The sequence below is a fragment of the Paramormyrops kingsleyae genome, chromosome 1 (assembly GCF_048594095.1).
Source record: "Paramormyrops kingsleyae isolate MSU_618 chromosome 1, PKINGS_0.4, whole genome shotgun sequence".
Taxonomy (NCBI): Eukaryota; Metazoa; Chordata; class Actinopteri; order Osteoglossiformes; family Mormyridae; genus Paramormyrops; species Paramormyrops kingsleyae.
The window spans coordinates 65,968,475-65,982,280 of NC_132797.1; the positions used below are offsets into that span (position 1 = coordinate 65,968,475).

General features: G+C 50.0%; 2 protein-coding genes across 4 annotated transcripts in view; one reads left to right on the forward strand and one right to left on the reverse strand.

The window, feature by feature from the left end:
* Positions 1-1,094, forward strand: part of LOC111855815 (transmembrane protein 255B) — a 15,724-nt gene extending 14,630 nt beyond the window's left edge. For both annotated transcript variants that reach the window (XM_023835223.2, XM_023835232.2), the window contains exon 9: positions 154-1,094. In XM_023835223.2, the coding sequence (XP_023690991.2) occupies positions 154-363 (210 nt within the window). In that variant the 3' untranslated portion in view covers positions 364-1,094. The remainder of the gene's footprint in view (positions 1-153) is intronic.
* gas6 (growth arrest-specific 6) lies at positions 1,081-13,501 on the reverse strand. 2 transcript variants are annotated; one of them, XM_023835211.2, is made up of 15 exons: positions 13,063-13,501; positions 12,589-12,749; positions 9,501-9,525; positions 9,320-9,382; positions 7,948-8,070; positions 7,117-7,236; positions 6,498-6,623; positions 5,926-6,047; positions 5,536-5,654; positions 5,236-5,425; positions 4,583-4,747; positions 3,258-3,426; positions 2,555-2,697; positions 2,271-2,478; positions 1,081-1,700 (listed from the first exon to the last, which is right to left on the reverse strand). In XM_023835211.2, exons 1-15 carry the CDS (start codon positions 13,151-13,153, stop codon positions 1,549-1,551), a joined length of 1,977 nt encoding a protein of 658 aa, XP_023690979.2. In that variant the 5' UTR covers positions 13,154-13,501; the 3' UTR covers positions 1,081-1,548. The 2 variants fall into 2 exon arrangements, with proteins under 2 accessions (XP_023690979.2, XP_023690970.2); XM_023835202.2 differs by having other exon boundaries at positions 2,555-2,700.
* Positions 13,502-13,806: the final 305 nt, after the last annotated feature.

Genomic DNA, 13,806 nt, shown 5'->3' on the forward strand with positions numbered 1-13,806 from the left:
TGTCGTAAACTGTAAACTTGAAGCACTGCAGCATCCCAGGATCACACCCGATAGATTTGGGATTTCCATTTCAGCTGTACTACCGGTCCGTCCGAGGTTCCCACTTTTCCCTTCCATCCGACCCATAGAATATTCCATCTCTGCCTCCTGCAGCACCACAGCGTGTACCAGCCGCCCCCAGCAGCGACACCGCTGGGCCAGGACGGCCCCACATCCCCCTCGGAGGACAGCCAGCCCCCCTCCCAGGTTCCGTCCCAGCCCCCGTCACAAGCCTCTTCCAGCTACACGCTGACCCCCAGCACCCCTGCCTACATCGGGACGCCATACGGGGGGTGTGAGAAGCCACCTCCGTACGCCTGCTGAGCCAAGGGCCTGTACACCTGGGGAGAACCACCCCCGACAGAACTCAGCCCCATTGCCTGTCTGCAAGACGGAGAACCCGTATGTATCATGTGCGGGGGCGGGGGGGGCCCCCGACCCCACGTCACACCTGGGACACCCTCCCCTAGGTCTCACGCGACGTGGGACGGGTTCCAAGGCCACCTCACATGACTCGCCGGCCTCGTATGCACCTCAAGGTATCAGTATAAACAGCGCATTTAAAATATCTCACGCTTAGACTCACTACAGCCATAAGACGAGTCAAAGCTCGGCCTTCATCTCTGAAGCGGGTGATTTAATTAGAACGGGACACTTGAGAGCACGACCGACTTTTCAGCAGAATCTAGAGTTCTCCAAACGTATAATCTTAACCTGTTCACTGGCTTCCCGATGTGAAAGATTTTTCAACCCCAGAACCGAATCTGCTCCTTGTGTCCGAAACCTGAAGTGAGAGCTAAAGTACCTTTTACTGTGTTAAGCGGTTTCAGCAAATCACACACATATGTAGCGTTGTAATTCTTGCAGTTGTAAAGCTGAAATAGTATAAATATTATGAGTGCTTAAACTTTAGGAAATGGACTGCAATTTACTGGGTTGTCTATGCATGGTTAACCAGTTGCTTCTGGTAGGTGTGTTTAATAACTAGCTATACTTCCGAAAGAATACCAGTAATGAGTGGGAAGGACTGGGCGAGAGACCTGCCTGTTAACCATCTTTATTTTTAATAGCGTTTCATTTTGGCATTTTTGGGAGGGGGGGCAAGGATTCTCATCAGGACAAACATTGTTTAAAATATACAACACAAAGATTAAAAAAAAGTCTTAAATATGAAAAATGTTGTTGACAGTGACTAAAACAGAATCATAAGTGAAAATATACAATTTATGTGTTAGTGACTTATTATGTACCCCTGTCAGACTTAAAGCCAAATTCATTGAAGGTAAGTCCTATTTTTTTTAAAGCATTGAATAGTACAGTATTTACATATTCAGTATATTACAGCGGACTCCTCCATAGGCTGTGAAGTTGTGTTTCACTAATATAAATACACGCCCTATGTTTCTCTGCACCTCTGGTTTAAATGCATACCTCAAAGGAACACCCAGAATAATGGGGTAGGATGAACAGTGGATAGAGAGAGGGGGGCCTCACGCATGTGAGACCAGGTTACTGGTGAGCCCCCACCAGGGGGCAGGAGTGAGAGCGGATGTCGTTGTGCTTATGGGTCGCTTCATCCAGGTTCAACATTTGCCCGTTGATGGTGACGTCCATGCAGCCCATGTAATACGCGGAGATGGGCGTGGACACCAGGGGGATGTCTGTGGAAAGGTCATAGGTCAACCATTATAGTACCTGTGACACTTATTGCATGCAATTATTACATTATACTTAAACCCTCTCAGTCAGTGGTTCTCAACCTTTTTGTACCTCGGCCCAATTTTTACCATGCCAGCTCAGTCGCGACCCTGTATATAGGTGTAAATTTACGCTATGATCAGGCGCGCGGTGCACTCTGCAGTTTACACCAATCAATGCCTATCGCACAAATCTGATCAAATATGTCAATGAATTTTAAATTAAGCGTCTATGGTTGGGTTTTTTGGATTGGTTGAGTGTTCATTAGTTTTGCGCTAAGCATTTGCAGACCCAAGACCGGTTTATACAGGTTAATTTTAGGACTGGGGCTGGGAAATCTGATTGTGGATGTATAGGGGCTTGCTGGTTTTTAAATGCTTACATTTCCAACTCTGCCTCATGACCCTTTCAGAACTTGCCACGACCCAAATTTGGGTCACGACCCATGGGCTGAAAATCGCTGCTCTAGGTTACAAGTCGGGGTTGCTTCTGATTTACTGTCATGCTGCTGGGTGCCAAAGGTCTAAGCCCACCTGGTATTCCCCCAAGGAAGGTGCCGACCGGAGAGGAGAGGTCACCGATGTTCTGGTTCAGGCCCGGTTCAGCCTGACCCGCTTGTCCATCCACCTCCAGGTGGACCAGACCTCCCGTGATGGTCACATTCACCAGATGTGTCTCCGAGTCACTCAGCTGTGCCGGGAGGCTGGCCACCACTGTGTCACCCACGGCAACAAGGACATGCTGGGGACACACACGGGGGACATTAACCGCCGCACGGACACACGTGTAGAAACCCGGCCAGGGAAGCCTGCCTCACCTCTTGCCACAGTTTTTTCCCGGGATGGTAGTCGGAGAGGGAGACCGACAGGGGCACACTGTCTAGCCGGACGAGCGCGAGGAGAAGCCCCAGACTGGAGGCGGGTCGCAGGTGTAGCTGAATGCTCAGCACTGGGGAATCCGCTGCTGGGGAAGGTGGGACCAGAGGCACAATGAATGGAAAACAAAAGCGAAGTTCTCTCACGCACACATGGGCTCTTTGATCCACTCGCTCACGCCGACGCTGTTAGCACCTTCTGAAAGGCTTTCCTTCTAAGTCAGTTTTCAGGAGATCCTTACAGGAAAGCTGACATCTCTTTAAAGAGGGATGAGAACAGATACGTATGGTCCATGCTTATTATTTATACGTTAATTAGAAGATGCTTTTTTCTAATGTGACAGAATTGAGAAAGCAGAGCCAGACAGCCCCCTGGAGTCAGGGGTCCCAAACTTTTCAGCCCACGCCCCCCCAAAAAAGTGCCTGAGATTCACAACTCCCATTTTGTGGGGAGTGGTATCCCCTTGGTAGATTTTGCTGACCAGGGGACTCCCCCTCAGTACAGTAGAATTTTTTCCACTTTAAAATGTTTTTTTTAACATACTGCCGACTCTGGGATTCACACTGGCAACCTTCCGGTCTCAGGAATTGGACCGTAACACACTCTGCTGAAACTAAGGGCAGGCTAACCCCCCCCACCACCCACCGTAGCTGAGGTTGAAGAGCGCCAAGCCGTTGCCGGGGTAATAGGAGCCGCGGTCCTCGGTGGAGAAGCACTGCAGTTTCTCGTTGGAGCGAATGGTCTCCTGGATGGAGGAGTCTTCACCAGTCAGCCACCTCCACTCCCGCAGGCAGCCGTCCAGGCGAGGGTTCATCTGCGGGTCAGGTGGGAAGGGAGGTGTCATAGAAGCTGGGATACATGGCCTGGGCAGCAGAGGGCGTAGTGGTTAAGGACGCTGCGTAAGCACTTATGGTCCCTTTGCAATGTTAGCTCATGAGACAAACATCTCTCTGTATAAAAGACTGCAATTAACTTTCAATAATCATTAGGTGAGTGTCCTCATGAGAAAGTGGAAATAATCTGAACTGACATGACCTGAATTCTAAATACACCCAGGTCCTGTCCTCTCTGTCTCTTCTTACATGTCTTCCTGAGACTTACTGTCAAACTATCCCAGACTGAATACATGGAAAAAGTGCAAGACTGCCTTCATTCAGGCTGAGGGGGGGGGGGGAACACACCAGAGACTCGATCCCAGAAAAGGTCTAAAATCCAGTAAAGAAATAATATATAATTGTCCCAACCAATTCCTTTTTTCCTCAATAAGAATATGTGTGGGGGAGAAAGTATGATGTGTTAGTGGTGAAAATCTCCCCCTAAGGACTGCCCCCCCGTTGGAAATTTTGTGTAGGCCAGACTAAGAATCAATGAGCAGCTTGTCCCCGACCGTGACGTTACACTGACCAGCTGAGCAGGTCCTTACAGAACTGACCGACCTCATATGTCCTTACAGAAGACATGCTTCACCGATATACAACCCTTCATACTGAATGCTCATTCTTAACCCTACATGTACTTAGTGGAGACACCAGGGCTGGGTTCAGCCCCCACTGATAAACGCTCATGCGGTGACAGCAACAAGGGTTTTAAAACCTTATTCTGTACAAAGGCAGCATGATCAGCATTTACCAGGATCTAAGAGATTAAAGTGCTTTGACTACAACCAAAAATAATCACAGCTAACTCCCAGAGTGCTTTGAGTGCTTCCTGGAGAGTTTGGTTTGCTGTACATCAGCTGCCAAAACCATTTTCCATCGCCTGTAGTGGTCAGAGAGTTTACAGCACCGATGGGCTCAGTTACGGCTTGTTCTGTTTTCCCAAGTCCGTTATAAACGTCTTTATTTATTCAGGATCAGGATCCAAGATGACATCACCCCCCCCCTCCAGTTTACATGGTGTTTCCATGGCGACTGGGGCACAGGCTCGCTTGGTTTACAGTGTAAACAAGCCCCCCCCTGATCGAAGCTCACCTTGCTCAGCAATCCGGCCTCTCTGAACGGCACCCCCCCGACGGTGAGGTTGAGCTCGTGCATGCCCTTCCTCAGCGTGAAGAGATCCCCATTCACCGTGATCTTCATCACAGCCTCCCGGTCGATCTTGATCACCAGGCTCCGGCCCTGCTCCTCCACAGAGATCTGTCCCAACCACAAGTCAAGATTCCACGCTTCGGTTACAGTGAATGCGAATAAAAGGCCATTTGATAATTCAATTTATTTTTATATAGCGCCTTTCATAGTCGTCCCAAGCTGCTTTACATGGGTCTGCTGTGATTCACAACAGCATCATTAAAACAGAATAATACAAAAACTGGGAAAAGAAAAAGAAATAAAATTAACTGAAACAAGACACTCTACTCATTTTAGTTCATTACTGACAGACAATCTCCCTACAACACTAACATGGAGAGATGTCAGGATCAGAATCAAAAAGATATTTATTGGCCAAGAATGTTATAAAGGAATTTGTCTTGGTGGGTGTGCCTCAGTATTATACAACATTAAACACAATATACACATGAATTATGCACATACTTTTAACAATAGACTACAGCCCAAAGGCTGATTAACCTTATTTAAAACTAAACGGCAAATTATACATCTGACCACTGGGTGGCGCTTCTCACCTTATGCCACTGTCCATCGCTGACCACGGGCCCGCTGCTGGTTACCCGGCTCACTGGTCCGTACTTCAGCTGCAGCTCCAGCTTCCCGTTATGCATGGCCAGCACGATCCACGAGCTGTTCTGGTGGCCCCCCGCAAAGAAAATGACCCCCTCCGGATCATAGGTCTTGAGGTCGAACTCGGCGCTGAAGCTGCAACGCAGGAGGCGCCGGGCGTCATGAATGGCGAGCATGCAGACGCAGCGCCTCGCCTGTAGGTGGTGCTGCACAGGAACTCAGAGTAATCTGGGAGCGACTCTCACCTGGTCTGGACTTTCCGCCGGAAGCGGAGGCGGATGACGGGAGAACCGCTAAACATGCGGCCCAGGTAAAGGGAGCGCGGGTTCCTCTTAAGGCCAGGGAGGGGCCTAGGTTCGATGGGCTGGGGGTGGAGCCACAGTGGGAGGGGTTATCATACACCATCAAATCACAGAGTGGCCTCACCTGCTTAAAACGCTGTTGATCAGTGTTACTGGATTTAACAGCATGGTTATCGGAATGGTGTGAGTGTGAAGTCTCCCGTTATTAATGAGCTCAGAGGCATGGGGGGGGAGCAAGGAGGAATGGCGGGGGCTAGGTCTGCTCATCATTGGAAAGTGAATTTCATAAAAACAGTTTGTGGGGGGGGGGGGGGTCACAGACAGGCTGGTCACCTCGCAAGCGCTCCAGTTCTGCGCCAGCCTCAGACCCCGTCGGCCGTCACAGTAGCAGCTGAACCCCCCCGGTGTGTTCACACACTCCCCGGAGCACACTGGTGACTCGCACTCGTCCACATCTGCCAGGGGAGGGAGGAGGTCACACGATCAGAGACCAACAAGCCTCCGAAGAAAGCCTACCTCCCCCGCTCAGCAGGAAGCCAGATCCCACTCCGTAGCAGTGCGGTTATTGGTGTGTGGATGGAGGTATTCAGGCCCAGACATGCAGGAGCTATTAACTACAAATATTCAAATACCACCTTCCCAGAAATCTCATGCTGTATCGGTGTCTTTTTGACACACTGGTAATAGGGCCAGGATTTATGTACCAGAGGATGGGGGTTGGTGTCTTGGGTGTTTCTATGGGACAGGATTCGGACCTAGTGAGCTCAGTGCATGTCCAAAACATCGGGAAGACACCCCCACTAGGATAGCAGTGACTGAAACATACCCCATCCACGTGCACGCAGTCTGTAGAAGCCAGTATGCCCTGCGTGTGGCACGCGTATGCCCACGCGATGCACACTCACCCAGGCAGGACTTGGACACGTCGTCGTACACGAAGCCCTCCTCGCACAGGCACTGGTGGCCCCCGGGAAGGTTCTCGCACCGTGCTGTGCCACACACCTCGGGGGTGACCGCACACTCATCCACGTCTGTGGGACAGGGGGCGGTCCATTAGTTGGGAGGAGCGATACCACTGGCACCATTTACGGGGACGGTTTCCATGCCAGAAAGACCACACCGATCTCGCAGTCGATAGCACATTCTGTTAATACTTGTCTTCATTGAATTTGAGAGGTTAAATGGCAGGAAATGAACACCAGCTGGCTTGGACACCGGGGGAACCTGCTTCCCGTTGGCAGACCCGTCCAGGAAGTGGTACTACCTTGCTTGAAGCTTTTGTTTACATGGCGTAACATTCTGGTTAAGCTGATCGACGCGGCTTTGAGCCGGTCAAGACCGGTATGGTGTTTCACTCAATTCTGGCTGGACAATATAGGTGATTTCATTATGTTTATGCTTATGACACTGGGAATGGAGCCATGAGAGCCGTTACCATGTGATACGTCATAAAAAATGAAAATCACTAATTGTATAATGAGACAGACTGCATAGTCTGTCCACAGGACAAGCTGCCAGACCTACCTGCACACATATGCCGGTCAACCAGCACGTAACCATCCTGACAGAAGCAGCGGTAACTCCCAAGGGTGTTGTTGCAGCCGTGTTCGCAGCCAGCATTCTTGTTCTCACATTCATTTATGTCTGCCGGAAGCACATAGGTCACGTGACACAGACGGCCAATCATGAGAGGAGAGCGTTAAGAGCCGGATCTTGCGATTGGCCAGCAAGTGGAAGCAGAGGTCTCCCAACCCTTGGTGCTAGACTGGGGTGGGGACAGTAATGCAACTCATTGCAACAAATTAGTCCATTTTATGTAAACGATTAGAGCAAACAGGTTGGTGTCACTGTAACCCTGTAGCCAGCGGTTACTGCTGTTGATAGATCATAGTTCAGAATTGAATCAATGGTTTCCCAAAACATATTGACACATCTGCTTTGCCACAGGCTGGTCCTCCAATTGAATTAATTTCACTATTTTATTAGGAGTAAATATCACTCGCATGACAAAAAACAGAAAAACAAGAGGTACTAGGTCAGACCAAACCTCAATGCTGACATGTGATACATAAACAAGGTCTGGAAAATGAGTAGCAATCATGGTTAGCATACAGAACGAAACACACTCATACACCAACTTCCCTGCCTTCGGAAGATCCTGATATTTAATCACGCTTTAAGATGGAACAGAACTCATAACATCGAGCCGCCCATGGACATGAATATCAGAAGAGCATGTGGAGGAGGAGGACATCCATGTCACCCGAATGTCATTGCACACGTCACTCTCGCACGGGTGTGTAAACTTGTTGGACTGGGCGCGTGTGTTTGGGCTGCTCGCGGGTTAGCCGGTACCTTCCTCGCAGGTGGCGCCGGTCCATCCAGTGAAGCAGTGACAAACAAAGCTGCCCTTCTTGTCCTCGCAGCGCACAGTCCCCCGCTCGCAACACGGCGATGGGGAGCACTGGTCAGGGATGTCTGGGGGGTGGGGAGAAAGCCACACGACGCACATTTCATTTGCTGCTAAATCATCCAGCTTCTACTATGACACCAGTGATTGGATTACTGTGCTGTCAATCTGCGGGTTTCCTGTGGACTACTGCTTCTCATTGGGTCAAACCAAGCTGTGACTGGAAAGTGCACAACGTCACCCCCAAGCGTGGGCTTCGAGGCCTTTAAATTTAAATGGAATAAATACCACCAGCAAACCAATCACCGCGTAAGCCTTTCCCTAACCCTAGAAAAATTCCTAGTCACCTAATCTTTTGTATTCAAGCCACTATATAGCTTCATGCTGTACTTTAGTTTCACAGATGTCAAAAAAAAAAACCTACCTGGCCAGTGGCCCTTTATGAACAGTCAATAAAGTTTCCAAAATCTTAGATTTAGGGTGGATGGGAAGGGATGCAAATACATTAAAATATATATTTTAAGAATATTTAATTTACAGCTTGAAAAATTCTTGACTTCTTAACAAAACAGTGGCCAGATTCAGCATTTCAAATAAGTCATGTAAAACATTACTTTAACGTGTATTTAAGGCAGAAACTGGGGAAGGACAAAAAAAAACAAAAAAAAAAAAAAACTTTGTGAGCAGACGTGGTTGTACTGGCAATGAATAACAGATTTATCATGGATTAATAATGCTCTAGGTTAGTCCGGTTCCAATATAAAAAAATACTGTGGTCTCCATGCAGTACTGGCGTGTCCTTCACTGTAAATACTGCAGATTCCTACAGTGACACACTCTCCCCAGTTTCATACCCAGGAACCCGATAGACCGCGAGACCTTCACACGGCTTGTGGGCTCTCCTATAATATCCTGTCAAACCCGCTCCTGCCTCGCCTTGCTGAACAAGCCTGGACATGCCTAGGCAGGATAACTGCGAGAGGAGGTCCAGTGACAGGCTGAGGGAGGAGAGGGGGCAGCCAGATGTTGGGGAAGATAAACAGGTCCTGTATGGGGGGGATCTCCATGTCACGCGTCCCTGTTTGTAGGCTGCGTCCTTGCGGGGTGCCCAGGCTGCAGTGCTGTCCGCGTGCCCCACCTCCCCGCTGCAGAGCGCTACTGCAGTGCAGCTGAACGAGGAGCACGAGAGCGCCCCCCCCCCATCCTGCTATTAATAAAACTTGCACACATCCTCGCTGCAGAGGGAATTGGAGGAGCGACAGATAACGTGGAAGATGGAGAGTAAAAAAAAATAGGGAAAAGCCTGAGGGCACTCACTGTGCACACAGGTGATCAGGTCCTGCCTCTTCCTCTCAGAGTCCCCGAACTTGTGTATGCAGTCTGACGCAGAGAGAGAGAGACGGTGGAGCGGTCAGTCACGCTCGACCACGACCTCGTCCACGCAAATGCAGACTCATCCTACGCAAGGAGAGCGATCACGGCCGTCTCTGGCACTTACCCAGATACTTGGGATAGAAGTAGTCCTGCAAAAGAGGGAGAATGGAAATGCTGAGGGGGGGGGGATCCCAAAACCGGTGACCTGCCGGAACGTCCGGTGTAGCGCGTCTGCACAAAGTTAGTATTTAGCAGAGCTTAGCTGACCACTCAACCCAGCTGACCCTTATCCCTAAAAGGCACAGACAGTCTACTTCAGTAATATCGATGCTAGTGGGAGACCAGTTTAGACGTATGGGATTATGGAAATTTCTAGGATTTAGAGTCAGTCTAGATTGGGGTTCTTGAATCATGGTATGAGTGGGGTGAATCATAACTGCAGCAGCTACACTGAACAGCGGGACCACCTCAAATCCCCCCAGACAGTATCTGTAGCTCACAGAGCTCTGAGAACAGACGAGGGCTCACATCCCAGACAGGAGGCCGACACGAAGCAGGGGCCGCGAACCCCGTCGGGGTCACCGGGATGGTCAAGGCGTGGCTTTGAAACTGCAGTGACCCACTGCAGAATTATGCAGTGACCCCAGAGCTATAGCCCTGGTGGGCATTCGGGTTAAGCGGAGGGTCACAAACAGCATGCAGTCTCCCTGCAGATGCTCATACACACTTCGCGCACCACGGTGCATATAAACGCACCACATGCAGAGCCGAAAGTGCATCCCCTGAGCTTACCTGCTCATCCGGGACTAAAGAGGAGTCGGGAATCTCTTACACACCAAGAAGAGCTCCGTAATGTTTAACAAAAAAATTATTCCTGCATTGGAACTTGTGCCGACACAGTCTGAGCTGGTTATCGGCGTGCAGCCCCCAGTAACACTCTGATATTGCTTGGAATGTACTGCTTCTATGTGGGTCAAGCTTTACAGTCTAACAAAGCCAAAAAGCCAGAGAAATCAAAACAGCGGGCGGGGTGGTTGGGGGGGGGGGGCAAATTCCACAGAGGAACAAAGAGTGAGAACTGCCTGTTTTCCCGTCGCATAAAGAGTAACTCGCTACAGCCTTTAGATGGGTATTAAACCAGGGACATTGGCCTGGAGGGGGCCCTTATTAGGGACAAACACAATGATCATGTCCTGAGCTGGGAAACTCAGGTCAAAGGTCGGACCAGATCATCATCTAGACAATGTCATCATTAATTCCACAGCACAGAAAATTTGGGTAAAACAGCCCTTTACTCCTCCTGCCCCCCCAGGCGGAACGTCTAACTCAAGGTCCTCCATCTGCGCAGAAGCCGCTCTGAGTGACAGCCCCAGTTTCCCATCCTCCCATGCCTGCGTCACCATTCCCCTGGGTTTCCCTGTTACGACACGTCTGCGTTTTGTTTTCCTGCGTTTCGAGGAAGACGAAAGTCAGAACGTTCCGGCTGCTGTCTGGGTTCCAGCCGTCTGATGAGGCGGTCCGCCAGGATGACACGGAGGCGGAACCAAGCGAAGTGTCACGTTACGCCGTAGATGCCGTGACTTGCAGCAAAAGCTGTCCTACTGCAGAGCCCGCAGGACAGCATTTAATAATAAATAATGTTTGGCATGACTGCAAGCGAATCCTTGCATCACCACGGCGATCGGAAGCTCTGCCAACCACAGTCCTTGACACTGAACCTCAAATGGCAGTGTCTACCATGACCCACAAGACATGATTAGACCATAGTCTACCATAGCTGACCCCCTTCCTTTTTAAGAAATTTAGCAAATGCTTTCGTCCACAGCAACGTTCAACAGAAACGGTACAGTCAGACAGCTTCCGAATCAATTGAGACCCAATGGTGTCATCGGTCTGTCAACCCTGGGATTTGAACCGGTAACCTTGCGATCACAAGCACAGCATCATAACTTGCTGAGCCACATGTTGTCCTTTCACGACCAGCGACAGGCAAACAGAAGATTACATGACACACACACACGCACACAAACCCAAAAAAAAACAAACAAAAAAAAAAAAAAACAGCATGACCCCCAGCTCAGGGTCACCTCCCCGCACCGGGTTTACGATTAAACTCCGCCGGTGGCACGACACTCATCCTCTTACTTTAAGATGATGCTCAGAGACACCAGAGAGACTCCAGCCTGGAAGCTGACTGTATTGCATAATCACGGGCCGGGCCACGCCCCCCCCAACATTTCCAGGATATGGGGTGGCAGCATGGAACTGGATCTGATGGGATCTGGCAGGGGCCGAGGGGCTTTGTAATGGCACCGTGCTCAGGATCAAACGTGAAGGCCACCTGGAACCACATCCCCCCCCCCCGGCTTCGGGGTTTACTTGTGTGCCAAGTGGTTCCATGTATCAGATAAGCCTCCAACCGTGAGTCACCCACTCTTAATGAGAGCTCTGCAGATACTCTTCCGACTACAATCCACTGGGGAGGGACAGGAGAACTGCTAAGGTCAACAGCGCTCAAATCTATGGGGGGGGGGGGGGTCACCCATAAAGGACAATAGAGGACGACTTTCAGTGAAATCAGCAGTTAATGTGCCACGCCGCATGGAGAGCTGTCGATCAAATTAATTCAACACAGTGACACATTCCCACAGGGTCACACCTAAAAATTCTGGATCCAATGACAAAATGTCACTTTGCCCCCCCACTCACTTTTAGCTATCATTTTACACATTCAAGGGCCTCTGTTTTAAGTGCTGGGTCCCCGAAATCTGTCAGTGTCTTTAACCCCTCTGCTGCCCCTGCATACTGAAGACACACCTTACTGCAGCCCTGCTGTACAAGGAAATATCAGTCTAGCTTTAACGCAAACCTCACTGCAGCCCTGCTGGGTACCATCACAAATCTTTAACAAAATCTTTTGCAATCACAAAAGAATCGGAAATTTTTAACTATAGCAAAGACAGGTACAAACTATAAAAATGGGAGGGTCACCATTAAAAAAATAATAAAATAAAAAGATATTCTTTGCGCAAGCATGTACATTTAATCAAAGTGCTGATTTTGTAGGTCAGAGTAAAACAGACTGTGCCGTTCCAAACAAAGGTCATATGGGACTAATAAAACCAAAGAAGCCGCTGTTTGATCCTGTGGCAGTAATTAAAAAATAAAAATTCGCTGTAATGCCTGTGGTAATGCGGCTCGGGCTCCCTCACCGTCTCCGGGTCGTTCTCAAACACCTCCCGCGCCTCCTCATAGCTGCACCGCTCCTCCACACACTCCCGCTCCAAGTGGCCCTGCTTCGTCTCCTCGAAAACCTGGTAGGCGCGTCGTCCCCGCTTCAGGAACTGGTTCGCCTCCTCCGGCGACAGCGACACTGCAAAAGAGGAAGGCGGACAGAAAATGCATATCGGCGGCTGTTCCTTTTCCAACCAGATGCCCTATGCAGCAGTTTGCCCCGGGTAGAGCCGTCCCTCATGCCCCCTATGCGGCCGAAGGGAGAAGTGAGGATTCAGCGTGATTCAGGATGCTTCTGTGCGCAGGGGGAGGGAATCACGGCGCAGGAGCGAGGCTGCTTTTCCCGCAGCGAAGGGAAATGCAACCGGCTAAAGTCAAACATAAACCCGGGCAAAAAGAAAAAAAACATGCACAGTGAACTGAGCAAATAGAGGTAGATTTAGGATACTTACGCTGCCAGGAGTGGGGAAGCACCAGCAACAGCAGCAGGAGAACCAGGAGCGGCGGGCATCCCGGCGGAAAGAGAGTCGCAGCCCGCCGCATGTTTGCTTTGCCGGACGGAGAAAGTTTCTCTCCCCCCTCCTCCTCCTCCCTGGTTCAGCTGAGTGTGGTGGCCGACAGCCGCAGTAGCTGCATACAGATCAGCGCCTTTGCCCGCACGACCAGCGGCATTACACAGATGTCCTCCTTCCTCTTCTTATACTGCCTCCATATTCCTGCGTGTCTCCTTACTGCGGAGCCGGCTGTCCTCGGTGTAATAAAAAAAAGACCTTTCCACCGGAGCTCCTTTTCCCCCCTGCCTCTCCTCTTTCTTTCTCCTCCCCCCGTTTTAGGGAAAAAAAAATGGCGTAAAATTAAGGTGATCTACTGTAGTCACTCCTAACTGAGCGTCTATGGTACCGCCCTCTTAAAAAGCCTGTCAAATTATCCCGAATGACGCACCATTTCCCTGCCCATTTAAAAACACGCCGCTTAAAATCGGAAATATTTAGCCTCAGACCGTGCGGAGAGGTGACCATCCCCCGTCCCGGTAGTCACGCCATCCATCCATCCATCCATCACACGCAAAGTCGGCATCGCTTCTACTTTCTCCATAAAACCAACTTCTATCCGCAAACATTTTCACTCTCCATTAGTTTATTTTGACGTTCCAAAGCAAAATCCCGTGGGCGAAGCTCAAAGATCGTTTTCACTAG